The sequence below is a fragment of the Anopheles arabiensis genome, chromosome 3 (genome assembly GCF_016920715.1).
Source record: "Anopheles arabiensis isolate DONGOLA chromosome 3, AaraD3, whole genome shotgun sequence".
NCBI classification, from domain to species: domain Eukaryota; kingdom Metazoa; phylum Arthropoda; class Insecta; order Diptera; family Culicidae; genus Anopheles; species Anopheles arabiensis.
Window position 1 is genome coordinate 25,143,598 of NC_053518.1, and position 27,019 is coordinate 25,170,616.

Consider the following 27,019-nt stretch of genomic DNA (forward strand, 5'->3'; position numbering starts at 1 on the left):
AAGCGCTCAGACGCGATTGTTGTTAGCATAACACGGGGTCCGAGTGCGTTTTTTTTTCAACCGGCACACAAGACCCTCCCTCGTGGGAGATCGCCGCTGCGATTAGTAGTAGCAGCCCGGCGCTGCTTGTGTTCAATCGGCTAAAATCAGTGATTGTATGTTAATTTCCCATTAATTGCGCCTTGTCGGTAGCGCAAACACGGCCCCGCGCGCACTAACCGTTTGGTCTCACATCGCTTGGTTTCACTGTTGAACGAGCTTCGTTTGGTGCAACACATCTTGGATTAGTGCAAGATTCATCGCACGTGTAACGGAATAATCCAATTCCAAGTCTTTCCGGCGACCAGTGTTCAATGTCGCCGACTCCCGGTCAACGGTAGGGTGAAGTGACATCATCTTGTCTGATAAAAATACGTACCACCAAGCTGAAGGACACCGGTTGAGGTGGTTGTTGTAGCAACAGGTGTGGTGCAGTGAAGTGGATTCCACAACAAAGTTGTGTTCGAGACCTACCTGTGAAGAATTTTACACCCGTTTGATTTGATCAACAAACTGGTGGTTTTCGAACAAAAAACGCACACAACTTCTGTGATCTATATTTGTTTAATTCCCCACCTTCTCGGCGTAGTGGAGTGCTATTGGTGTGTGTGTGACTTGTCCACCTACAATAATTCTCTGTTGGAGTATTCAAAATAATGGGCAGCAAAGTGAGTACCTTCTGGCGGCGGGCAAACTGCTGCCAGTGTTCGTCGTGCATGGACCGTGGCGTCTCTGAGGATCGAGGAAGCTCAAGGTACAATCCGTTGGCGAAGCATCCCCTCGTTTCCTGGGGAATGGCCGATAAAACAGGTGAGTAGGAATAAAGAGTATTTAATAGCATACTTTTAAGTTTTATTGGTGATCTGTGTTAACAACTATTTCCCGATCGTTTATTGGTGATTGGTATTGAATCGTGATGGCAAATGGCTGACATCTTGGTTTATATTTTACGACTTTTTTTTTATTACAACTGGGACAGTGTTGCATCGATCATTTGCTCTAGATCTCCTATTTAGGAGAAAAATAAAACCTCATGCAGTGTATTGTTTTCCTCGCGCTCCTCCACCTCAAAGTTTAGCGATCCTTCGATATCGCTCAGCTCGTTGGACTGGAATTTGGCCGACAGCTGAGTGCTTCCCTTGAACGAGGGTCGAATCAGGAAGGTGACTTCACACTTGTCCCTCGCGTCAACAAACTCAATCTGAAAGTAATCAGCATAGGGATATGCGTTAGAAAATAGAAGCTTAGAAGAACGATCGTTCTCCAATAATTACCGGAATCGTGAGACTCTTGCACAACCCCGAACACTCAATCTGGAACGACCCGGCGGTGATGGGAATCGGCAGTGGATTGTAGAACGTCGCCTTAACCTTGAGCGAAGAGCGCAGCAACGGCGTACCGCTCAACTCCAGCTGGACGTCTGGCTTGCGGAGGCTGTAATCCTCCTGCGAGAAGTACTCATAGTCCGCACCCTCGATGGTGGCGAAGCTGGTCACCTTAAAGATCGCCTCATCCATGCCCGGCTCGTAGTAGTCGTCGAACGCGACCGGCACCTCAATCACTTCCTCTCCGCTCGGTTCCACCTCCACCGTGAACGGGTGGCTCGTGATGGTTTTGATGTTCTTGCCTGTGTACAGGATGTGGTTGAGATGGATCCGACCGCTGACCGTGTGGGGCTCGTCCGGTGATACGTTCCTTACCCGCAGCACAATGTTGAACGCTTCCCCGACCAGGGCACGATCGTTCAACTCCAGCTCGAACTCCACATCGCGACCCTCGTGCTTGATCGAGGAACGATCCTCAATCTTCACCTGCTTGAGGTAGTGCTTCGTTAGACAGCTCTGACCCAGCTTGAGCGCTCGCAGCATCGTGAGCTTCGCTTCGGACGACTGTTCACCGCACTTGTAGCTGGCCGTAATGTCCTCCCGCTCATCCACACCGATCGCCTTCGTGCTAATGAACTGTCCAATCCCGGCCGTATCCTTCTGGATCAGCTTCAACGCCCTACCGGGGCCCCGGTAGCGCCAAAACACCTTGTCCGCGTTCACCTCCGCAAACACAAAGTCACAGTCGTACAGCACGTTCACTAGCCCCTTCCGAACGGCAACGACCGGTGCGGGACCGAGCTTGTACGTGCCGTCGGAAAATTCCTGCGGCGTCCCATCGATCACCTGCCAACCGTCGTACGCGGCCGTACCAAGATCGGGACGCTTTAGCCACACCTCGTTCCACACGTGATAGTTCCAGATGGAGTCGCGTGAAAAGTTCCGCATCACGATGCCCTCCTCGTCCAGGTATACGTCCACCGTGAGCGAAGCTTCCGTGTCGTGGGCGGACGAGAAGTTGGTGACGATGCGGCACGGGAGTCCGAGCGCTCGGCAGAGCGTGGCCAGTACACCGGCAAACACCCAGCACTGGCCGTACCGGACCGGGCTTTCGGTGCGGTAGTACTCTTGCAGGATCTTGACCGACCCGGTCCAAGCGGTTGGGGCCGTCCCATCGCCATAGCTACCGCTCCAGTTGCCGGTTACGACGCCGTAGTTATCGTTGCTGTTGACCACACCGGACAGGGCACGGCACACCTTGACCGGATTGCCCCGGTAGGTGGCGGAAAGGCGGGCGACGTCGCCGAGCAGCCAGAGCGCACAGTCGAGAATGTTCTCCTCGTACTGGCCGAGCTTCCATTTGCGGGGATAAAAGCTACGCTCGTTTCCCTTCCAGATCATCGTCATGTCCTCCAGCACGTACTCGCGCCGTTGATCCTCATCTGTAGTTGAGATGTTAAAGACCTCTTCTTAGTATCTCCTGTACTAACTGAAATCTTCTTCCAACTACTCACCCTCAAGATAAACTGGATCCTCTTCACACCAGGCATTGAATAGTAGATAGAACGGTTGATCGAGCTGATAGCTGTTGCTCTCCTCCACTCCCTCCGACTTGACGTTGATAGTCAGCGTCCACCGGGATACGGACGCGTTGGGCGAAGTTCGTATCGCAACGAGCAGCTCCGTTAGGCCGTCCTCATTAACCTGCATCGATCGTAGCTTTGCACTCCAGTCGGAATCTTCCTCCTCATTGTTATCGCCTGTTTGCAGTATCAGGTAAACGACCGTCCCATGCCCATGGCTGATCCATTCACTTGCTATAGGATCCACCGCTAGGACCAGCGATATGGCATCCGTTTTCAAGTTGACCGGTCGGCTGCAGATCAGCTTCACAAGGAACTCTTCACCACGGCGTACGACGAGCTGGGAAGGTTTCGCTTTGGCATTAGATGTGCTCATAAGTTCAAATTTTTCCGTCCGATGATTGAGCCCATTTTCCACCAAACAGGTGTCGATTCTTTCAATCGTTAGTTCGGCCGACGGCTCATGATCGATCTCATTCTCAAGGTCTGCAGAAGTGATTGTATAGAAATGGTGGAAAAGAAATTAGGAACGGTTAATGTGCAGCTATAACGCCGAAATGTCCTACCATTTTGGTCGTGCTGCCAAAATGCGAACGGCAACGTGTGTGCTCCTGAGCTATTTGAATCCATTGGTAATGCTGTAATACCTTCCCACTTTTTTGTTTGTGCTGTGCTGTAAACGAAACCGTCAATCGGTGTCCACGCGTGACTTGGAACTAAACGGTCAGCTATCGGTGATAGCTCATTTTATACAGCGCCGGCAATTCAATGGTGCCAGCCATCTCCGCTGTGACGCCCGTGAGTCATGCGTGATGTTTCTGCGGTGGTTATTATTAAATCCAAACCCATCCGCACGCGTCTGCTCCGGATGCAGGGTGGGTAAAGAGATCGCACCCGCGGGATGGAGGCACGACGGGCAGCACTCAGTTCGTCATCGTGGTGACGTTATTTTCGGGGAGAGGGATAGCATTCCTTGAATACTGATCTTCGGAAGATGAATGGCCAACCGGACAAACACCCGTCAATATGCGTGTTGCGCTTGTGTAGAAGGAGAACAAATGGGAAGAAAGAATAATGATCGTTTGCTGTTGCGGGTGCTTTTGCGTGATTTTTACTGCCCCAGTAACGAAAACATTGGCCCGGGTGTGCGATTTTATTATCAGCGCTGCTGCTTTTACTTTCACCATGCGCACAGAATGCGCTGGGAATTGGTCAGTGCAAGCGATTGTAACATGTCGAGCGGGAAGAATTATTCACCAAGTCGTAAAACAAGGCAGACACACGAACCATCACGATAATCTCTTATCAAGGTGAGGTGTGGCCTAATTTTGGGTTACTCCTTGTTGTTTTCACATGATAGCTAATAATCGGCTCAACAAGTGTTCATCTTTGTCTTCCTGTAATTTCAATGACTGTGTAAGGTGTGGTGATTTAGTCCGGTATACCATTCTATTTATTGCATAATTATAATTCTAGATTTTTTTCGATATAAAAATGAGCGTTTGTGCAACATTTTTGTTTGTACAGAGACTGTTTATTTAGCTTCATAAATCATCTGCTACACAGATCGGTAACATCCACCTTTGGCGCTTGGATACTAAACATAGAGCGTGGGTTGATTGTGTTTGACCATGTCGTTGAGATCTCATAACAAAATAGTAAACAAACCTCGGAGCCGTGGAAAGGTTAAGCGTGAGAGAAGCGCATGAAAGAGTAGAAGATCAATTATTAAATCTTCAACGGTCGTGTTATATCGCTTCAAATTTTCTTTCATGTTCACGCTTAAACACTACACACTACACTTTATCTCTGGTTTGAAATTCTGCTATGAGCATTGGATATAAGATTCACGATTGCATCAAATATTTCAAATATATAAGTTAAATTCTTATTTGGTCTTATATAGAACTGACAAATCGATGATGAATAAGTTCAAGTTTATTTTCATGATCATTTTGACTCTAAAGTAGGACATGACATGGTAGAAGAGATATCGTTTCATTACAATGAGAGCTAGTTAGCTGGAAGCGCGAAAACGATATGTATGGGAAGCGAACCAGGATCGAACTTTATAGGAGCCGACGTGCTAACCATTAGGCCGTCTGATTGTGTCAATCAAGGGGCTTACATATGCATAGTTTCGATTTAGTAGTATTCTATTCCAATAATATACCACAACGAAGAACGATCGTCCTCTCAGTACTATTGGTTTCAGACAACATGCCAAACGTTAAATATTTTGTTGGAACGACTTTTCAGTCGCAGCGCAGTTCACTTGACGCAGTTCGGTATGTGGGCTCGGTCCATTCAGGTCCATCGAACCTATAACGACCATGTTAAAGTCGTACGCACATTCACTAGTATCGATCGACTACGGTTCTTGACGATTCCGACGACTCCAGACGATTCCGAACGATTCCGGTGGAGCTAGTAATTCCATTTCTCTGGAGTCTGAGTCGGATTCAACCTAGCCAAAACTGAAGCGAAAACGTGGGTGCGATCCTGATAACCCATCTCTAGCTCAAATGTCGTATGGCGCCATACTACGATATCGCTAATCCTGGTGTGAGCGTCTGCGGTTAGTTTTGGTTAGCTGTTCAACATATCACAGCTTCCCGCAAAGGGTTTGGTCAACTGCCCTGTGTTCACACCTGGTTCTACTGGTTGAGCTTAATGTAACAAACGAAAAATCGGCACGTGCTTGGTAGCTTTCAATCGAACTAACTGCCATGTGCTAATTTACCATCAAGCTGAAACTGCACCGTGCTAGAATGCTGTTAACCAATTGAAACATTTGCCAGTAGATTGATGACGAGGATTCCGATCGATCCGTCATGCAAGTTTGTTCGTTTTCGCTGCCATTTTCCATACAGCTGCTACTATTTGCAATTATTAACAAGCGATTGGTACAGTGGGTTGTACCAATTATTTACCCAAAACCTAATTGTCTCACGTATCGAATTGGCATCAAATAAGCAATTTCCTTATAAAAGTAAGCACCGATCACTGTGCGCATGCTTCATTGGTGACCGTGCAGCCGTCCCACAACCATGTCTACCACCTCTACCAACTACCGGATATGGCCGGCTCGAAAAGGTAAGCTAGCTGTGAGCGTGAGTTCTGTAGTGCAAGTGATTCCAGCAAATTTATGTGAAATTTCCTCCCCTCAGTGGTGACGAACAGTGCGATAAAGGATGTGCTGAAGATCGAGTCGATCAATCTGTGCTTCGATGAGAACGGGAAAACCTTCCACACGTCCCACTACGAGGCGATGACGAAACCGCGACCGACGAAACGTCCCCGCCAGCTGATCGTAAGGCGCGGGGCTCCGTTCGAGGTGCGATTGCTTACCAACCGGCGGTTCGATCCGACCGTCGACACGATGGTGCTGGTAGTTTCGATCGTTTCGTACGGCAGCGAGAAGCCATGTTTCGGCAATGGGACGGAAACGTACGTACTGGTGTCGGCAGCGACGGACGGAACTGCACCGGCCGAACCGGACGAGCTGGCGGAGGATTGGCGAGCGGTCGTGGTCGATAGTAAGGATAAGGAGAACGGAAAGGTGGAGCTGACGCTGCACATTATGATACCGTCTTACACGCCCGTCTGGCGGTGGTCGATTCAATTCCACACCCGGCTGGACACGACGGACGCGAAGAGCATGACGGAGATCAAGGAACCTTTGTTTGTGCTATTCAACCCTTGGTGCAAGAACGATGCGGTGTACATGGAAGGTACTGAGAGAGCGGACAATCCACTGTGTTAATGTGTACTGACCTAAAGTTTCACCCATTTAGATGAAGCTTGGCGTTCAGAGTACATCCTGGACGATAGTACGGCTATCTGCAAGCCCGCCTCGAAGGGGCTGCACATGAGCAGCTGGTTCCTCGGCCAGTTCGAGGCGAACGTGCTCGACAGCGCGCTCTACATCGTGGAGCAGGTGGCCAACGTGAAGGCCCCGATCAGCGGCAATCCGGTGCTGGTGATCCGTGCCCTTTCCGGCGCGCTCAACACGGCCGACGGGACCGGTGTGCTGCAGGGCAACTGGAGCAACAACTACGAGGGCGGCACGCCCCCTACTTCCTGGACCGGGTCGGCCAAGATACTGCAGGAGTTTTACGACACCGGGGAGAGGGTCAAGTACGGCCAGTGCTGGGTGTATGCCGGGCTGCTCACCAGCGTGTGCCGTGCGATCGGCATCCCAAGCCGGGTAATTACCAACTTCGAGTCGGCCGGCGATCACGATGCGTCCCTGTCGATCGATTACTTCGTGGACGATTCGGAAAAGACGGGCGCCGGCATGACGGTCGACTCGATCTGGAACTATCACGTCTGGAGCGAGGTGTGGATGCAGCGGAAGGATCTGCACAATCCCACCTACGACGGGTGGCAGGCGGTGGACGCGACGCCCCAGGTGCTGTCCGACGGCATGTTCAAGTGCGGCCCGTGCCCGGTCAGTGCGATCAAGCAGGGCCACGTGCACGTCCCGTACGATGGGGAGTTTATCTACGCGGAGGTGAACGCGGACGTGATCTACTGGTCGATCGGGAACGATCAGAATCCACCGAAGCCGCTCGAGATCAGCACGGCACAGGTGGGAAAGAACATCAGCACCAAAGCGATCGGGTCGGGCAAGCGGGAAGACGTGACGGAGCGGTACAAGTATCCGGAGGATTCGAAAGAGGAGCGCGACGTTATGAAGACGGCGATGAAGTACAGCAGCCAGCGGTTTAGCAGTGCGGGGCTGGCGAAACGGCTGCTGGGGGCAATGGTGAACGATAGCAACGGCACGGAAGATGCGATCCAGCTCGAGATCAAGTGTGACGAGGAGCTGACGCTGGGCACGACGTTCCAGATCGAGGTGGTGGTGACGTGCGCCAGTGCGGTCAGCTCGGTGGAAGTTACGGGTAAGTTGGTGCTGCGCGACTCCGACTACACTGGGCGCGATATGGCAACACTGAAGGTGACACCGTTCGCCATCAAGCTGGAACCGAGGGAGTCGAAATCGATCATCGTGCCGCTGGAGTACGGCGAGTACAAAACGATGGATACGCACAAGACGAACCTACGGGCGATCTGTACGGCGGAGGTGAAGGGTAGCGATCGGACGTACTTTAAGCTGAAAAACTTCCACCTTTCCGTGCCGGCGATCGAGCTGTCGGTGGTCGAGCACAGTACGTCCGGACCGATCGCGGTACAGGTGGATCTGAGCAATCCACTGCCGGTTCCGCTGACTGGTGGCCGGTTCGTGGTGGAAGGCTCGCGCTATACCGATCCGATGGAGAAAAAGGTAAGTAGGGGAAGGTTTTACAGCGTAGAAACGAGGATTATTTTCTATTTTCTATTCGCAGTACGAGAGCATACCGGCCGGCGAAACGGTGCAGTTTATCTATCCGATCAATCTATCCCACAAGGGTAAGATGGTCATAACGGCATCGTTCGTTTCGAAGGAGCTGAAAAATGTGCACGGAGATCTTACCATTGATATTCCTTAAGCTGTTGTTAAAACTGCAAGGGGAAAGATGAGAAAATATAGGTCAACAAGATGAAGGATAGAATGTTGTGCGTCAAATAATACGAAATTTCATTCTTCAAAGGCTTAATACAAAAGTAATTGTGAGGAAATGTATACAAATTGTTTAAGTTTCCGTTATTGTTCCATTAGTCAGTGAAGATTGTAATTTAGTACTATCTCATACATAATAGACTATATTTCATTTTTGTGTGCATCTATATTACAATAATCAAAATTCCATTTTTACTTTCACACTACACAACATTTTATTGAAGTAGATTATCACGCTTCTCAGTTCGAACGTTGGCATACATTCAGGATTTTCTGCGGCATGAAGTGATACGTGAAGTGATATGATACACCATGTCAAAGTGAGTCCAGAAAGTGTGTAATCGAAATATTAATTAAGGCATAATTATATTATAATCGAGAGAGAAAGACTTATAGCTGTGTGTGTATGCGTAATAAAATTGAGATATCACGGCTGCGATCCTTTGGTTGTGATTCTTCGCATTTACCATAGGGACTATCACAAAATCATTGCTAATATCGTACTATGTTGATCAATGATATTAAGAATTTATCAAATACTCTTATGGTTGAGAAAATCCCTACTATGTATGTAGGGATTTCTTGGAATAAGGGTTAATCATACGATAGTTGAATTGAGAATATGTCTGAAACGACAAGGAACTTCGATTAAAAAAGTTACTTCCCAATTCATTTTGCTGCATTTAGAGACTTCATAGAATTGTTGGAGCATCGGTATTTGTAGAAGGGTAAGATCAATGTCCAACGCTGTACATAAGCTAGTATTCCGTGGGCTGGTCTTACTATAAGTACAAGATTACCACGTAACAGGAGAGTCAGGACAGGAGACAGTCTTACCTGACGAATAACGGTCTCAAATTCAAAAAGATCTACAAATGGCCTTGAAGTAACTGTTACGTCTCTATTTATCGATAAGACCACCCCTTGCGTAGTGTTACAATTTGCAAACTAAACTTGTGTCATTAACCCGTTCCGATATCCGGTACATCCTGCACACATTCCAAAACGATAATCGCGTTCAATTACACGCAGTTCTGCTCCACAATAGAGACAAAAAACCCGTTCGTGACGTCGTAGTTTGCCACACCAAATGCCTATTGACCGTGCTGAATGTTGTTGTTAGAAGAGCCCTACAGAGCAGTTCACAGTAATGACATCATCATTTCGTACGATGTGTTTCGGTACACCTCCTCGTCCACCCGTTCGGTCCGGTTGTGTGATTCATCACCATGCTTCACATGCTGATTTGACAAATGATCTTATGCTGAGGGCTTTTTGATAGGTCGAATCGAAAAATGTCCGCACCCTCTCACCCGGTTGGTTGCGACATCGCTACCTCCTAACCGTTTTAATGGCACCCTCTCGCTCTCCCACTGTCTCGTTCGTTTCTCCGGAGATCGTGCCAAAGATATTCGAAGATCAATATGTGTCTGTGTGTTGGTACGAGACGCCACCACAGGGAAGCTGTGATCTGCGAGCGCGTAAATCGTTCGCGCACCGGTTAGCAGATGAAGTTAACCGTTCGACCTGCGCGGAGCACGTTTCTAGCTTTAGTCGCACGAAGTGTAGCGTACAAAAATTGATTTTGAAAAGCCATTGTTTAGGTTTGGTGTTTAGTGCATATTGGTAACGTGTTGAGTGTTTGAGTAGTGTGAACAATGAGCTATTTATACGATTATGTGGAAAAGTACTTGCCAACGTCGTGGCGAAGAAAACGCATCCGTCGTCCTATTATATGGTCCTCTCCAGAGTGTAAGTATGGAGTGGAAGTGGAGAAGCTATTTTTGAAAAGTGTTTTAGTTGATCGTACAAAATACCCAAATTGAATGAGGATTACTTTAGTGAAATAACACAAAATAAGTGAAGTGTTTTGAAATTAATTCAAACACATGAGCTAACCGATTCTGCCAACGACACGTATAAGAGCTTTGTGCCGTCTCGTAGTTAACAGTAGGGTAGTGCCTTAATCACTGCTCCGTCCTACTGGACGATATCGTACGTGATCTGCCGCCTGATCGTGTAGGATAGTACACAAATCATTATCGGTTTGCAAACAGAATTCTCGCGCACATTGATCAGAGGCTAAAAATAACCCAACACAACGCCCCCTTCGTACAATTGTACGACTCCAGTTGTTGTAGCCTCCCGTGCTCAAGTTCAAGTAGCTTGATTAAGTAATACCAGCGGCCGGTTAGTAGTGATAAATAAAAGCACCCCTTTTTGTCACAGTGCCAGGAAGCCCACCAGCGTCCAGATGGTTATTACGGGTGACCAGCTCACCAGTATGCAAATCGAGCGGATGTTTGTATTCCACCAAGGAAAGGTGTGCATTCTGACGCTCTTGAAATTATAAACAAACCCTTCTGCAGTGACACAACGGATGTGAATGTAAGCGAAGAAGTTGAGTGCGATGATTTCATACTCCCCCCCCCCAACCGATCGAACGCTTGATCATTGGGTAAAGAAGCATCGCCAAAAATAAAAGCATTCATGCCTTGACCTTGTCAGTGCTTTTTTGCAACCAACTTTAAGAGCTAGACGAGCGTTATGCACATGGACATCGCGGACCGAAGGGGATTTGTTTGTACCGAACGCATGCATGTTTATCTTAGCGTTTTGGGTAAATATTGCCATTAATATTCGCCAATGCTAAAGACGCATACCAGTGGTGCGTGTGGTACGATCGCCCCATGATCGCCGTTGTTTAGAGGCTGGAATCGTATGTGACGAATGAGGGGGTTTGATTTTGCAAGGTCATATAGAGGCGAGAGCTATCTGCGGTTAGCTAATAGAAACTAATGAAACCGCGCTTTTGGACACTTTTGTAGGCGTTGCAACGTTCCAAAATAGACTCGCTCGAATAGACAAAAGTTGCGATCCTGTGAGGCAGATGTCTCGTTTATAAGGTTTAATCTGAATAGAACTGTTTGTGATGAAGCAGTTAGGAGGTCTGCTGTCGAGTCATTAAATGCAAGACAACCTTGTGCGGGCAACGTTAGATCGAGCTGTGTGTGTGTGTATGGGGGGTCGTGTATGTAGGAGGCGGAACCGATTACTATTACGCGGGAGCGGTCCGATCGATGGTACTAGATTGCCTTTTAATGGCATGGGGCTTGAATGTATCGAGTACGCACCCGAACCGCAAAATTGGAACAGAGCTCAAGGATGTAAGTAAACAAATGGCTTATTGTTGGCGGCTCGTTTGATAGTGGGCACCTGTTGTACACTGAGAACGTTTTATGTGAGTTGTTTTATGCATCATTTTGCTTTATAAGGCATTATAAACTGCACCCGACTTGATGATCAGTCTAATTACTAAGATTGCAGCTAAGGTTAATAGTCAATTTGTCTATAATTTTGACATATAAAAGTAGTTACGAAATGTTAAAGTCGTTCCCGTGGTACAGTCGTCAACTCTCACGATTTTACAACATGCCCGTCATAAGATTAAGCCCTGTATTAAACCGTAATTAACTGATAATTAGGGAAATATTTAATCAATCTTCTAAGAATGTTTTTAAAGCCTGAACTATATTTGATTTGGTTTAACGTTATTATGTTATTATGAGTATTTTTAGCAATAAGGATATATCATAATGGTAACTCAATGAAGGCAATAGACCATTCTAGACAAAGTAATATAATAAAATCCTATCAAAATCAATTACAATCAAATTGTTTTATTTTATTTGTTTATTAGAAAATACACACACGAAATTAAACAATAACTATAATCGAAATATCACTATGGAATGACAAAAAAATGTAATCGTTCCTCGGATAAATCTATAACTCGGCAAAAATATTGATTAAAATGTAATGTTATTTTAAAACGTTTAATTTCGGTGACTTTAACGGACTCCATCAAATATTACCCCTTATGGCCTCCACTGCTCACGTTCTACCACTGTTTACCTATCTCTCGGAGTCAGATTAATCCTTTTTTTTCATGGAAATTTATGAGATTTAACTATTTTCACAAATGTAAAATGAAATTAGTGTCGTAGTTATGTTTTAAATGTAACAAGCGGTCTTCCCTTAAGTGATTAGACATGATCAAACACAAATTCTTGACATTACTTTCTTATCTAGCAGCTTTCTATAACTCCCTGCTTGTGCAGTGTCACGAATGCAATTGACGTACGATCTCACAAGTACGTGTACTCTTGCACCCGCCGGCGACTACCTTTAAGTGCAGCTTGAACTTCCCCACTACGTGAGGCGTGCGCACGAGAGCGCAAACGTTCGCGTCCGTGAATTTTATTGTATGCTAATGGGACCGCCGAACAAGGCATGCTCGTGGCACGCCGCACGCAAAGCGCCGTGCAGTGCTTTGTACTGCCCCGTCGCTTCTCGCCTCCAAAGATCCACTCGCCCACCATCAGCTACGATCGTAAGATCCGCAATCATCATCACACCTCTCAGCCTGCGCCGACCCTGTCGCCAGCCAGGGTAGGCAATCAATCTTTCAAGCTAGAAAGTGAAGGTGGCTCGTTCTGCTAACAGCAGCCTCTTCCCATTCTCGACTGATTCATTCATAAAACGCTTGTGCACAGTGAGGGAAGATGGGTGGGCATGCATGTCATCGAAATCGTTTCTAACAAGATTGGATGGAGAGTCACGGGACGTAGCGGGATGGTGAATGATGGGGTACGATTCGGTTCGATAACTGATGATTATCTCGAACATCACGGGTAGCGATCGTTAAATAAACAATGGTACAGTACAAAACGTTTACATTTTCGAGAGCGTGAGAAGCTTGGGTTGATTGTATGATTGAGAGTTTGAAAAAAATAACGCCAGAAGCGTTACGTTGCCAATTAAACGATGATAGATGGCGCTACGAAAGATCGAGAGAAGATCGTTTACCTATCAATAGGTTCTAGGTTCTTCAATCACATGAATCCGTATGATCACGATCGTAAACATAACACAATCAAGCAGGTCGCGTCGCCTAGGCGTGAACAAACGATAAATTATTCCAATGGTATAACATCGCAAACGACATTGGCCCGACTGACCCATCGCTAGTGACATTTACACTGACCAGTAATAAAACTAAGACATCGTACATCGGACAGTGATGTATTTGCTAACGGATCTGGTTAGAAGAAATGATGCTGGAAGTATGGCGACAATCAATTCTACAGAATGTGTCTAGTATATGTGACTCAAGGAAACTTCTCTAATTGGGGAATTCCAACAGTAAGGAACGACCGGATGTAGCAAGAAGCTTTCGTTGTGATTCACCCACGCCAAGGAGAGGACACTTGGCACTTAAAATAGAATTGCATTACAATTACCGTAAAGAGCATGCATAACGCCCTGTCACATTGTGTTACCTCACCGTTTGCAAAGAGCGCCTGATGGAAAAATCAATCTAACAACACCCGAAGCCATTTCCATCCGTGACGCGGTACGGGCCAATTACAGCTCTTTGTACCGATTTCACGCAACCTGCCTTTGATTGATGAAGTTGGTTGTTGATTTATGCGATTGAAGTTTATTATTAGATCATGGCGTGGTGGCGTGAAAATCACTTGTTAATCGTACCTTTTTTTCCTCCTCACAATGATTCAACATTCTTTCTTCACACCTCCTCTCCAAACAGATTCACCCTCCGCTGATGTGCTGACGGTAAAGTCGGTCGATCTTTGCACGGAGGAAAACGGTAAAGATCATCACACCAAGCGATATGAGCTGATGAGCCGGGATGAGTATAGTGGGAAGATACCGAAGCTGGTCGTACGTCGAGGACAACCGTTCCGTTTGCGGCTGGTATGCGATCGTCCGTACGATCGGGCTCGCGATGCGTTGAGCCTTATATTCACCGTAGCTGATGAGGATCAGCCAACGCACGGTCACGGGACGTTGGTGGGCATTCCGGTTAATCAGTTCCCGGAGCAGCTTGGCGAACCGGAGGAGTGGGGTGCCGCGATCGAAGCGATCAATGGTGATCTGCTCCAGGTGTTGGTGAAGCCGGCAGCGACGGCTCCGGTCGGTCAGTGGAAGCTGGACATTGATACGAAGCTGCTGAGTGAAGCGTTCGGTAAGAGTTATTCGCTTCCGCAGGCGTTCTACGTCCTATTCAATCCATGGTGTCCGGATGATCTCGTGTACATGGAAGGTATGTAGCTGAACCGAAGTCGTCGATTAAGAACTTCTTAAACCTAATATAATGTTCTTGTTTCATCCGCAGAGAAAGCACACCGTCACGAGTATGTGATGAGTGACACGACACTCATCTACCGTGGATCTTACAATCGACTACGACCCTCGGTGTGGAAGTTCGGACAGTTTGAAAAGCACGTCCTGGATTGTTCTCTACTGCTGATTGCAAAGATCGGCAAGGTTAGTGCAACGCACCGGGGCGATCCGGTCAGGGTGTGTCGTGCCATCTCGGCCGCAGTCAACTCACCGGACGACGATGGTGCACTGATGGGCAACTGGAGTGGAGACTTCTCGGGTGGAACTCCACCGACCAAGTGGGTTGGATCGGTGGAGATACTGCAGCAGTTCTACAAGCGACAGAAGCCGGTCAAGTTTGCCCAGTGCTGGGTGTTTGCGGGTGTTGTGTCTACAAGTAAGAATGGTGGCATTTCCTGGAACTTCAAAGCACTTATAATTATTATTTTTTTCATTTCAGTTTGTCGTGCCATCGGTATACCGTCCCGTGTCGTAACGAACTACTCCTCAGCGCACGACACGCAAGCCTCCCTCACGGTGGACTACTTCGTGGACAAGAGTGGCAAAATTATGGAGGAGATGAACGCCGACTCCATCTGGAACTATCACGTGTGGAATGAGGTGTGGATGCAGCGGCCCGATCTGGGCATCAGCTCGGACGGTGACTATGGTGGTTGGCAAGCGATCGATGCAACGCCCCAAGAAAGCTCGGACGGAATGTTCCGCTGTGGACCGGCGTCCGTGCTGGCTGTAAAACTGGGCGAAGTGCTCAAACCGTACGATAATAACTTCCTCTTTGCGGAGGTTAATGCGGACAAGGTGTTTTGGCGCTACACCGGGCCACACCATCCGCTGAAGTTGCTGCGCAAGGATGTGCTTGGAATTGGGCTGTTTATCAGCACGAAGGCAGTCGGACGGTGGGAGCGGGAGGACATTACGTCAAGCTACAAGTTTGCGGAAAAGTCGGAAGAAGAACGGGCCACGATGCTGAAGGCGCTGAAGCAAGCTAACAGCTACTTTAGCCGCTACTATCTGAACGAGGAGTTCAATGAGGTTTACTTTAACTTTGAGCTGCGGGATGATATTAAGATCGGTGAACCGTTCAGTGTGGTAAGTTGTGTATTGTGATGTATCTGATAATAGTGCCTAATGAGTGACTTGTTACAGATATTGACGGTCAAAAATCGATCATCGGAAAACCGGCACGTGGTAGAGGGATCGCTTCACGTCGATACCGTACTGTACACGGGCAAAGATCGGGAAAGCGTAAAGGTAGACAAATTCTCCGTCACACTTGAACCTGGCACAGAAGAGTCCATCCGTATGATCGTTGAGTTCCACGAGTACTATCGCAAGCTGCGCGATCAGGCAGCATTCAACATCTCCTGTATGGCGACCGTACTCGATACGGAGTTTGAGTTCTACGCGCAGGATGATTTCCGTGTGCGCAAGCCGGATATAAAGATATCGCTGCTTGGTAAGCCAGTATCGCAAGCACCCGTTGATGTGCAGTTTACGCTTGAAAATCCGCTCCCCATACCGCTGCACAAGGGACTGTTCCATCTGGAAGGTTCGGGTATTGGCAAGCCGCTTCTTTTTAAGGTATAGCTGAAGTATTCGTAGCGGTGAGACATGTATTCAACAAAATATCTTCTTTTTTGTCTCTCCAGCACGCTGAAATTGCACCCGGAGAGAAGGTCTCCAACACGTTCACTATGACACCACCGTACTCGGGACGGTTGACGCTCGCTGCCAAGTTTACCTCGAAAGAGCTGGACGATGTGGACGGCTTCTTGGCGTTCCTCGCCCATCCACGACCGGAGGATATCATCACGGAGGTGGAAGATAACGTAATCGTTGCCCGGACGGACGTGATCGATTAGGGAATAGGGGCCAAAGAACTTGCCATTTGTAGTCACTACTTACCAATTCTAGGTTTAAATCTCTCACTCACACTATGACTCTCTCACTCTCTATCCCCGTGTGTGTTACTCACTAACTGCCAACATGACGTGCGTAATGTGTTTTGAAAAAAATCAACTGTATTTAATTAAACATTATAGTAAACACAAATAAACAGTGCCACAAAACAAACCAACCAACCAACCAACGAACAGGACCATGGGCAGCACCAACGAGTGGAGTTCAGTCTTCGATTAAACGCTAAACAAAATCAGGGGCCTGATAAATATGCGACGTCATGGAATGGCGAGAAGCGATGCAAAATCCCTAGAACCCTTTGCCGTACTCTGGTTTCGCGTTCGTTTCCAGGAAATGATTGCCCCGGGCTGTGTTGGGCGTAGCATCACCCATCGGAATCGAATTGGACCGGCACTTTGCCTCACGGTACTCCTCCGCATTGCGACAGGGATAGGCTTTGAAGGCGGCTGGACGGGTAACCGACTCGGCATAGAACTCGTACGAACGTCCGTGACTGCAGGCTCCCACAAAATCGTCGATCCCACCGCAACCGGGCTGATTGACACGGCCACCATTGGGCCAAAAGTCCACATGGCCCAGGTTTCGATCGTGCCCAAGCATGCCCGCACACGTGTGCATCACGTCCACAAACTGAGCGTCGCTCGGGTCGAGCAGCTTGTCGGGCTGTTGATCGGTGAAGCCAGGCAGTGCCGGATCTAGCCCGGTAACACGTGCCGCCTTGCCGCTACGGATCGATTGACCCGCAAACCCGGACGTGTGAGCACCGAGACTGTGGCCGATGATGTGTAGATCGTTCAGGTTTGTGCCTCGTTCCACCACCATGCGATCGATCAGTCCACCGACGTGTCGTCCGACGTCCCGCGTTGATGATGCCGCCCGGAAGTACAGGGTGTCCGATGCTAGCGGTCCCCAGTCGACCACTGTTTGAAGGTGATAGAGGAGAACAAAATTGATTATCGCCGTGAAGGTTCTTCTGGCAGTGGCTTTAAATTACCGATCACATTCATATCCTCTCGCCGAAGATAGCTGTTTTTGATGTTCTGCGACACGGGGCTAACGATCGAGTTCTTCCAACCGTGGATGACAAACTTTGTGGGCAGCGTTGGATCGTAGGATTTGTTCAGGGCCAACGGTGCCGCTGGATCATTAATGAAGCGAAACGAGCTCGGGGAGTTGATTGTGGATCTGCAATGAAGAATATGATGAATAGTATTTCGTGATTATAAGTAGGAATCATGTGATCTTACTGTCGATAGTAGTAAAAGGTAACATCCTCATGAATCCTACTGTTTCTTCGCTGGTCCGTGCTGGTATCGTTCGGTTCCGTCAGATCGACAATGATCGGCGTGCCTTGATCGTCCGGCATAAACATCCACGTCACGCCATAGTTCGGATCGACCGCTTTCAGCTGCTGTATGTCACAGTTCACTGGAAAGGAAAGAGATCACAGGCTTCTGATTACCACTACCTAAAAAGAACCGAAAACACCTCTTGATGCTTTTCTACAGTACTACACAACCACACCAACACTAACATTCAAACAGTTCCCGAAGGAATACATATTGGCACATTAGCTGGATAAGGTAGTCGAACATTGCTGCCGTACGGTGCGAATTGTGCACATCAACTGATCGGTCCGCGGGCAAATTGCCCTCGCGATGAATTGCGCTTCCCAACCATCCGATCGGAAGAAACCATTAGCCGTGGTGTGGACATTACCGTTAATTAGCGTCACTACGGGGTAGGAGGTAGTTAGGTGGCATCCTCAGCTGTGGGAGGGAGATCTAAAGTATTTCAAAAACTACCCAAAAAAAAGGTAAATACATCATCACCCAACTGCTCTCGCTCACTGTTTGTACCCGGTTCCGCAAAAGTTCATGGTGAGTGGTGGAGATCACAATCACTACGATCACCGGGCTTCAAGGTTTGGTGGCGAAGCGTTTCTGCTAACAAACTGTATCATCTGTACATTGAGCGGGCTAGCGCTATCAGCTGAGAGTGAGAAAAAAGAGCTGGGTATGCAGTACGATTCACGGCAAAATTGGGATCATTTAGAGAGGTGTTTGAACCGTGTCAACAATATGGTTGTTGACTGGCCGCACTGAAGGCCGCGTGGAGAAGGCCGCGCGGAGTACTGGATCGGTTCTAGAGTATTTTCGGAATATCACATTCACAAAGGCCAGGCGGGAAGTACAGGCACAGTGGGATAATGGAGAAAACGAAAGTGTTATAATGTAACTTTTATGATATGCGATTTTTTATTGTCCTCTCTTCTTATTTGCCTTTTCCAAACTCTTCAAAACGGAGTTGCCTTATTACACACCGTCAAACAATTACATACACTTGTGTTTTCTCTAACTGTGCATTTCACACGATACACTTAAAACTAAGATTTTAAATCCAATGTTACACAATCTCCTAATCATTCACAGTATAACAAAAAAACAGGCATACACTCTAAAATGGCACTGTCATACACTACAAACAAACGGCTACGAACCTCCTGCGAGTAGAAGTACTGCAACGATCGTCACGCTGCTCCAGATCACCATGGTGATCGTACGCTAAAAGCCGCAAAACTGTCTTGCTTGCCTGCACAAAAACCGTCACCGAAACACACTAAAGCGATCGCCAACCAGGAAGGACAATTTATAAGAGTCACCACCGAAACCGGGTTGGGGAGCAAACGAAACGCTTCGTTTTAGTGCCAGCATTGTGCCGAGATAAGCCGATTGCGGACCTGCCACATTGGGTGGAATCTTTTTTTTCTTTTTTTTGTATTTACTCTACCGTCTAACCGTTCTAAGCAGGTTTGATTAGAATATGTGGTTAACCGGGTTGATTGGATAGCCATTTTGCCTGCACGCATGAACGCCACTATCCAACGCCAAGGAAAAGTGAAGTTATCGGGGGGAGGGTGGGTAGCAACTAGGCCCCTCGCAAAAGCAGCTGACAATGGGTTAACGAACAGAACGGAACGAATCAAAGTTTCTGAGGTGGGACAGGGTGCGATGCGTCAAAGGTAAGCGAGTGTGACACTTAATTTCCTGTTTCTTTTTTTTATCCACCCATCCCTCCGAAAGAACCGGTTCCTGACTGTACTGTAGCTTCACTTTCTACACTACTTTTTACAGTGAACTGGGCGTGCGAGACTCATTAATTAGATAAAGATGACTTGTGGCTCCGCCTGTGCCCCGGGAAACGCCGACGTACAACACACGAGAGTACGATAATTGATGGGGTGTTTTGGGGTGCACAGTGCAGACATAGTGGCGACCGAAACTGCACTAATGTGCATTAAACATTGGCATCGTGTAGCGTTGCATAACGCTCGCTTCCTTCTGCTGCAATCGGCGCCGTAAATCTTGCAGGTAGAACGCATCGTCAATGTCGTTGTCGCTAGGGGGCGCCACCGCTGGAAGGATCGTCGTGGCCAGGGTGCTCTTTACCGCTGGCAACGCGTCACCACTGTAGCGTGATTTGTCTTGCTCTAGAATTTTCCTGATGTGTTCCTTGGTCAGGTCGCTTGTTCCGACATGGTTAAAGTATGGCCACTCATCATCCTCTCCGCCCTGCGAGCCCTGGTGGTTTGGATCCTGTGAGTAAGGGGTAGGAAAGTGGTCCACATTGTTGAAGGAACTATCGAGCTTGCCCCACTGATCGATATCGCTGATGAATGGGTCCCGATTCAGCCCGTGCTTATTCAGAATGGCATCTTTCTTCTGGGGAATGCTAAAACCAGCCCACCGACCGATGGCAAACGGAGAAGCAGGGTTGGTCGTTATCATAAACATGCCCTCGGTACCGGTGGGACAATCTTCCCCGGCGATGACTTGCGCATTATTCTGTGGGCAAAACCCAAGCAGATAGTACACGTAGCTTTGGCAGCTCCAGCCCCAAAAGCCGGTAAGGCTGCGGATCGATTCGGCGTAGTAGTCTGGGGCGCGATGATGACTGCATGCCATTGGGTCTAGAAAAAGGATGTAAAAAAGATGTTTAATTTTAAATACTCAAAAGAGAACCTCTTTAAACTTACTTTGTCCGGAGCCCCAACAACCTGGCTGCAGTATTCCTCCATTAACGTAGAAATCCACATGTCCACATCGTTCGATCTTCCCCTGCACCAAAGCGTTCGTGTGGATCACATCGACAAACTCGGCATCGGTAGGATCTAGCTTATCGTCCGGTGCGGCCGTAATGAACAGGGGCATCGCTGGATCCAACCCCGTAATACGCTTCAGCCGGAACGGTCGCACCGTTGTCGACACGTAGTTGGTCACCTGTGCACCCAGAGAAAAGCCAACAAGATGTATGTTGTCCGTGCCGGCATCGATAATACGCTGCACCAGCTGCCCGATGCACTTGCCCACGTGGCGTGTATTGTGGACGGCGGACGGGTAGCATGGACCGTGCGCAAGATCACTCCAATCGACGTAGAATAGGTTGTAGTTCGCACGGGACAAGTACTCTGTTGAGGATATATCATAATGTTAAGTTCAAGTTTTTTATAACAAGGAGCTTCTTGATCGTGTACCTCCTTTCATGTTTATCAAAGGAGTTAGGAACATGTCCGCATTGTACCCATGGATGATGACCTTCACCGGATGGGAGGGATTGAAGTACGACGAGCTCAGATTGGACTGTTCCCAGGTCTCGTCAATGTGGATGTACTGTCGATCGTCCGGATTCGAGCGGGTGAAGAGATAGAACCGAATATCACTATCCGGGCAGGGCCGATCGACGACCCAGACACAGTTACCGATGGTGAAGCTGCTGCGGCCTTTTTTCACCGAAACAGGAACAGGTCGGCAAGAGGGCAGGAATGTTAAAGCTGGAAATGGTTAACAAAGAAATGAAAAGAAGTTATAGGAAAACACTATAAAAGATTAACAGAACTCGTCTCGCTTTACAAATTCTAGTAAGGGGTAACGAAAATCTTTGGCTAGATTGGAATAACCACTGTATCAGTTCACGTTCAATTTCAGCGACGATTTAGATCCAAGGACCTAGTGATCAGTTCCTGAATTGATATGGGTTGGTGATCAGTTCCAGAAGCAGTGTGAGTACAGAATCAGTTCCAAGCCAGACATGGATTCAGGTTTAATTTTAGTACCGGTATGGATTCGGGATAGGTCTCATGAGCGGGATGGATACATAATCAGTTCGAGGACCGGTCAGATTTCATCCTTGAATTGTTATCAGTTCCAGTACCGGTGTGGGTACGTGCTTAGTACCAGGGTTTCCAGGAACGATACAGAATTCTGCTATGTTCTAGGACCATGTATTTTGGATCAGTTAGAAGACTGGTTAGGATTTGGGATCTGTTACATGACTGGTATGAGTTGTGGATCAGTTTGATTCTAATCAAATATTTAAGAATAAAGAGACCGAGGTCTGGTGTTTTGATAAGCATGAAAGAAGTATTTGGCATTAGTTCGTAAACTGGAATGGGTTTGGAACCGTTTCACCTTGCTTTACACCTACGAGATAACAAATAAACCTTGAAATTGTGTTGCTAGCCCTGTAACTAAATCAGCCCTGCGCCAACATAACTAGTTGTGTTATAAAAATAAACTGTTTTACTGTTTAAACATACGAAAGGTAACATTTGTTTACAAATCCAGCATTATCAACAACGACCACACTCCAATCGTTGCATGTTTATCGTTCCATTCGGGTTCTACTAATGCAATCAACAGATAAGAGCGTCGTTTTTTTAAACAGCTTTTTAGATAATGCAAATAAACGATCAGCTCTTGAAATGATAAAACAACCCGATAAGGGCCACACTTCAAATGGGTTTGTATAGCCCTGAAAACGGTACGCGTAATGGTTGGTCATTGTCAGGGTATTTGGATGATGTGAACAGTTTCCCTACCAGTAAGCACCACCGCTACTAGCACGTTCCAACTCATTTTCGAGCAGCTGAAGTTCCCTCTTCCAGCCATTATGCTCGTCTCATCACCGATGTGTGAAGCGAACTATTGCCGTGACGTTTGTCACACTACACACTGCGCTATGATAAGCACGCTGGCGCTACAACTAACAACAAACCACACCGACGAACACGCTTATCACCGCCACACTATATCATACATAAATTCGCACAAACACACACACACACTTTAATTGTTCACTACTGCTCACTATGCTCATCGGTCATTAAAGCATGTACCGGAAATGGTTACATACACCGTTAGATACATTCTAACAAACGAGCACACACTAACATTATCAAGTTGTCACTCACGGGCAAGATTAGCTGCAACGCATCCGCAAACTGCCACTGCACGGATCAAACTAATGGAGTAAAAAAACTCACTAATGGTCGAATGTGGGTGGGCTTGGCCGAAAGTTTCACCGTTGTGCTGTGTGCACAGGAAGGGTGCGTTAAATATTCTTTACGCGTTCGGTGCGGCTGGAAGCGCGCGAAAGTGTTTTCGCGTACAGTGCGTTTCCCTGCTTTCGGCCTCTTTGGCCAGGTGGTGGTCCTGTCTATCGACTACGGCAACCAATCAAGCTTGGTTGACCACTTTTATGACACTGGTTCACTGGTTCTCGTTAGCAATTCTCGCAGTGTGTTACGCGGGTGACGCCGGCTATGGTGCGATATCGATTTTCACTCGCGGTAAACGGCAAATGAGCGATGATACGACTGAGGTGAACAAAACAACAACAACAAAAACACCATCCGAAAATGTTGATCGATCCGTCTGGACGGTTCGCCTTTGACTGGTCGTAATATGAGTTAGTGAATCACAAACAGCTACCACCGGGTCGAGTGAAAGTGCGGATCCGTCGGTCTACTAAGAGGAAAGTTGGAGGGTTCTTCTTTCTTTGCCCTGCTACCCCTTTTTTCCTTAACCACGCGTGAAAGAGGGAAGTGATAGTAAGCGAATGCGTTTCTATGGTAACAGTAGTCGCAAAAAACGCAAACCAATCCTAGTACTGGTGCACTTTTCTTAGAATCTACCAGCACCAGACAGACCGCGTGTGCCAGCTGCTAGGAAGAGTTTCGTTTAGACACTAATTTCTACACCCCCGGCTTCAATCGGTTTACGCTTGCCGTAGGTCCGCTCCGGTCGCGCTGTCGGGGGTTTGTTTTGTTTATCACGGTACACGGCGAGAGTGTGTTTCGTGGTGATTGTGTTTGTGATATGCGATTGGTGGGGTTGATGTTTAGGCCAGGGATGGCAAACCTAGGAGATAGCGATTGAATGAAAAACATGTGATATTAGGAGCTAATCTTATCCAATTCTGTCAATCAGATTATCACATTAATTTTATTTAGTACTTTTAAATATCCAAGCCATTTTTATTCGACCAAATTTAGTACTGTTGCATTATTTCTCGTATTATTCAGGTTTATTGAGGTTTTTTTTATTCTAGTTTAAATTACAGTCAAGAAAAAAAAACAACTTTAATGTGAAATGTCCATACCACTCACTAATAAAATTACAGCCACTGGACATCAAAAAAACATAAAGATTACAGACATAGAACTTGATTAAACTAAAGTTCTTTTTTTATTGAAGATGTCTTGTAGTTCCGAATGAATGAAATAAAAAAAATAATAATGCAGAAATAAAGGAATAAAATACATGCTCAAGAATTAGAGAAAGATAACAAAATGGAACTCATAAAATTAAAATAAATTTTTAACGAAACCATCGCATTAAATAGTGATCAAGAGACAATTTTACAAGTAACGAAGAAATGAAATGAAATAAAGTTTTAATAAATAGACATAACAATAAATAAATTAAAAACAAATAAAATCATAAATCACACGATATAAACTGTAAAAGACGTCAAGGCACAGAAAGCAATGGACAGAACAATAGAAAAGACAGAGGGATTTGAAAGTAATACAAAAATAAAATAAATAATATTATTTGGGTTCGACACCCTTGCCATCAGCAGACAGCAAAAACGAGCGCGAACACACTCAAAACCGGTTAAACTAAGCAGTAAAATAAGCGCAAAATGTAGCGCATTACGCCTGACAGCAACACATGCACATAAAATAATCAATTGAAATCGTTTAAAAAAATGTGCCGAGATTTGGAAATCGGTAAACATTGTTGCAGAAATTGTGAAATATTGCAAAAAGACGCAAATCATCTTAAATTATGCTGGTTTATTGAATAGTAATACTTAACATATTCCAAAACACATATGCTTGGGATGTCAATTGACGAATTGTAACGTACTACGCTGCAAACAAAAAGATTGACTACAAAACTAATATAGTTGAAGTCTAAATGATCAGTTTCACCACTGTAAGCCGAATAACAGATCATCTTCTATTACAGCGACTTAGGTAATTATGGTCACATCATTCCCACATCCCACCCGATGGCAGTTAGCTTATTTCACCTGTGTTTTTGTAAGTCTTTCGATCCTGGGCGAACATTCTTTTCGCATCGGTCGCGAAGGTCGTGCCACTACGTCTTAGCTTCGACGGTGTACTTAACCTAGGCGATCAAAAGTTGGGTTCCACGCCGAACAAATTACCACCCCGTTTCGCGTCTGCGTCCAGTGTGTGTGTGTGTGGCAATCGTAAATGAGCCAAACGGGGCAAAGTCATGAGCGAGTTCGTCCCCGTGATGATCCCGATAAATCACCAATAATACGTAGTTATGCGTTAGATTTAGCATTCCATTTTTTGTGTCTTTAAGTTAATTCACAGTCCCACTACTGGCTGCTTGATTGCACCCCTGGGTGCTTAGTTCTTGGCACATGCGTTGATCTTGCAGCTGAACGTCACAGCGGTAATGAGACAAACGTGTACACGTCGGTGCCCTCCATCCTTTTTTATGACCATTTTTTGTGTCGATGCGAGTTTATGCGAGTGTTAAAGCTGTCAATCGAGCGTAAGCATAGAGCAGGCGGCAGGTGAAATCTTCCGCGTTTCCCTTTGAGATCTTCCACACAGATTGCACCAGCTTTACGGTGAAGGTAGCTAAATGAATTCTAACGCTTACTCTTTCCGGTTTGAACGTTGCGCCAGCCCTAATGTGCAATGCAACACATTGGCAAGTTCGCACTATAGATCCAACAGACAGTACTGTGGCAAAGATCATCACAAATCGACAATCGACGGTGTACGCGATCGTGTACGCCTCTTCGCACAGCGCAAGAATGAAGTAACTGCCTGCTGATCGCCATCAACTCCTCAGAAGCCCATTGCAAACGGTGGCACTGGATTTGTCGGCACGAAGTAGACTCCCTCAACGCTGTTTGAGATGGACAAGAGAAAATAAACGAAACATTAAACGGAACGATGTAATAAGCGGTAAATAGCTAAGGCCCAATAGTAGGTCATTGGCGACATTGTCCCAAAATATTGAATTTTTAGGCGAAACCCAGGAAGCCACTGACCCACTGACAAAACGGACGAACCGACAGACATACTCTCGCGTACAGGTTCGCTGTCAGTTTTGGTTCGTTTGATGCGCTACTCACGTATTCGAACAGTACTCGCCCATCAGTATGCGATTGCTATCGGGCACCTGGTTGTTTTCGCCCAGGGCCACGTCAGGTTGCTCGGTCTCTTCCTGTCTGCTGCTGCTGTTGTTGCTGCTATCTTCACCGGCAATCAACGATTGTTGCTGCTGCTGCTGTTGCTGTTGCTCCACGCGATACTTACAGAAGCCGAAAAAGTATGCAAAGTAACTGGTGCACCGTGTCGCCCAGAAGCCGTGCTTGCTGTTGATCGATTCCGCAAAGTAGGCGGCCGACATCATGTGGCTGCACAGGGGTTGATCTGTCGAAATGGGAGGTGTGTGTGTGTTACACATTAGTCACGGAACTGCCATTTCGATTGGCAGACTCACTCACTTTGATCGTTTTCACAGCCGGGTTGATTTTGGCCACCGTTCATGTAGAAATCGACATGCCCGCACGTTTCGATCTTCCCGTACACGCCCGCGTTCGTGTGGATCACGTCCACAAAGTCGGCATCGCCCTGGTCCAGCTTCCAGTGTGGCCGGGCGGTGGCAAAGAATGGCAGCGCTGGATCGAGACCTACAAAAGTGGACGGAAGAGGATTGTTAGGACACGTGCAAGGTGTTCGTACTGGACATGACCTTGCCCAACGGTTGCGGAAGTGGATCTGTTGAGTAGGAACGTACATTCAACATTACAGCATCAAGACAAAAACAAGAACTGTTTTCAATGAGGTTCATTATGTCGGTGCTTTCTTTTTTTGTGTGCGTTTGCTCGTTATCTATCCAACCCGAGCTGTAGCTTTGAACTTGACACAAACAGCTGGAGGCTTTATTATTTGAGGACGGAGGAGTAGGAAAAAAACAGAACAAGCGCCACACAACTTCGGTTGACATTGACATTAACCCGTCCGGTGTGAGATGAAGCCG

At 47.0% G+C, this 27,019-nt stretch overlaps 5 protein-coding genes across 7 annotated transcripts in view; 2 read left to right on the forward strand and 3 right to left on the reverse strand.

Moving 5' to 3' along the window:
• On the forward strand, window positions 1-16,797 carry LOC120905208 (annulin). Of its 2 annotated transcripts, none has more exons than XM_040316091.1 (6): window positions 1-849; window positions 14,125-14,640; window positions 14,713-15,096; window positions 15,160-15,809; window positions 15,867-16,301; window positions 16,370-16,797. In XM_040316091.1, exons 1-6 carry the CDS (start codon window positions 696-698, stop codon window positions 16,580-16,582), a joined length of 2,352 nt encoding a protein of 783 aa, XP_040172025.1. In that variant the 5' UTR covers window positions 1-695; the 3' UTR covers window positions 16,583-16,797. The 2 variants fall into 2 exon arrangements, with proteins under 2 accessions (XP_040172025.1, XP_040172026.1); XM_040316092.1 differs by lacking the exon at window positions 1-849 and adding an exon at window positions 9,337-10,265.
• On the reverse strand, window positions 870-3,703 carry LOC120905209 (annulin-like). Its single transcript, XM_040316093.1, has 4 exons — window positions 3,514-3,703; window positions 2,879-3,433; window positions 1,314-2,806; window positions 870-1,240 (listed from the first exon to the last, which is right to left on the reverse strand). The coding sequence occupies exons 1-4, from the start codon at window positions 3,575-3,577 to the stop codon at window positions 1,052-1,054; spliced, it is 2,301 nt and encodes a 766-aa protein (XP_040172027.1). The 5' UTR covers window positions 3,578-3,703; the 3' UTR covers window positions 870-1,051.
• LOC120905210 (annulin-like) lies at window positions 5,935-8,952 on the forward strand. Its single transcript, XM_040316094.1, has 4 exons — window positions 5,935-6,043; window positions 6,118-6,681; window positions 6,745-8,237; window positions 8,299-8,952. The coding sequence occupies exons 1-4, from the start codon at window positions 5,998-6,000 to the stop codon at window positions 8,440-8,442; spliced, it is 2,247 nt and encodes a 748-aa protein (XP_040172028.1). The 5' UTR covers window positions 5,935-5,997; the 3' UTR covers window positions 8,443-8,952.
• Window positions 16,368-19,254, reverse strand: LOC120905217 (lipase member H-like). Of its 2 annotated transcripts, none has more exons than XM_040316106.1 (4): window positions 19,141-19,254; window positions 17,888-18,068; window positions 17,635-17,825; window positions 16,368-17,560 (listed from the first exon to the last, which is right to left on the reverse strand). In XM_040316106.1, exons 1-4 carry the CDS (start codon window positions 19,190-19,192, stop codon window positions 16,929-16,931), a joined length of 1,056 nt encoding a protein of 351 aa, XP_040172040.1. In that variant the 5' UTR covers window positions 19,193-19,254; the 3' UTR covers window positions 16,368-16,928. The 2 variants fall into 2 exon arrangements, with proteins under 2 accessions (XP_040172040.1, XP_040172039.1); XM_040316105.1 differs by lacking the exon at window positions 19,141-19,254 and adding an exon at window positions 18,175-18,720.
• The window catches only part of LOC120905231, an 11,296-nt gene continuing 3,152 nt past the window's right edge, over window positions 18,876-27,019 (reverse strand). Inside the window, exons 3-7 of the mRNA XM_040316124.1 lie at window positions 26,484-26,669; window positions 26,109-26,409; window positions 21,175-21,359; window positions 20,677-21,108; window positions 18,876-20,610 (exon numbers count right to left, since the gene is read on the reverse strand). Of these exons, the coding sequence (XP_040172058.1) occupies window positions 19,928-20,610; window positions 20,677-21,108; window positions 21,175-21,359; window positions 26,109-26,409; window positions 26,484-26,669 (1,787 nt within the window). The 3' untranslated portion in view covers window positions 18,876-19,927. The remainder of the gene's footprint in view (window positions 20,611-20,676; window positions 21,109-21,174; window positions 21,360-26,108; window positions 26,410-26,483; window positions 26,670-27,019) is intronic.

Coding starts and splice junctions, on each gene's coding strand:
- LOC120905208 (XM_040316091.1), top strand. CDS start 696: ATGGGCAGCAAAGTGAGTACCTTCTGGCGGCGGGCAAACTGCTGCCAG. Junction 850..14,124: donor GGGAATGGCCGATAAAACAG/GTGAGTAGGAAT, acceptor CTCTCCAAACAG/ATTCACCCTCCGCTGATGTG. Junction 15,810..15,866: donor TCGGTGAACCGTTCAGTGTG/GTAAGTTGTGTA, acceptor GACTTGTTACAG/ATATTGACGGTCAAAAATCG.
- LOC120905209 (XM_040316093.1), bottom strand. CDS start 3,577: ATGGATTCAAATAGCTCAGGAGCACACACGTTGCCGTTCGCATTTTGG. Junction 3,434..3,513: donor TTGGCAGCACGACCAAAATG/GTAGGACATTTC, acceptor TCACTTCTGCAG/ACCTTGAGAATGAGATCGAT. Junction 1,241..1,313: donor GCAAGAGTCTCACGATTCCG/GTAATTATTGGA, acceptor GATTACTTTCAG/ATTGAGTTTGTTGACGCGAG.
- LOC120905210 (XM_040316094.1), top strand. CDS start 5,998: ATGTCTACCACCTCTACCAACTACCGGATATGGCCGGCTCGAAAAG. Junction 6,044..6,117: donor GATATGGCCGGCTCGAAAAG/GTAAGCTAGCTG, acceptor TCCTCCCCTCAG/TGGTGACGAACAGTGCGATA. Junction 8,238..8,298: donor CCGATCCGATGGAGAAAAAG/GTAAGTAGGGGA, acceptor TTCTATTCGCAG/TACGAGAGCATACCGGCCGG.
- LOC120905217 (XM_040316105.1), bottom strand. CDS start 18,235: ATGTTCGACTACCTTATCCAGCTAATGTGCCAATATGTATTCCTTCGG. Junction 17,826..17,887: donor ACCTTTTACTACTATCGACA/GTAAGATCACAT, acceptor TCTTCATTGCAG/ATCCACAATCAACTCCCCGA. Junction 17,561..17,634: donor AGAGGATATGAATGTGATCG/GTAATTTAAAGC, acceptor ACCTTCAAACAG/TGGTCGACTGGGGACCGCTA.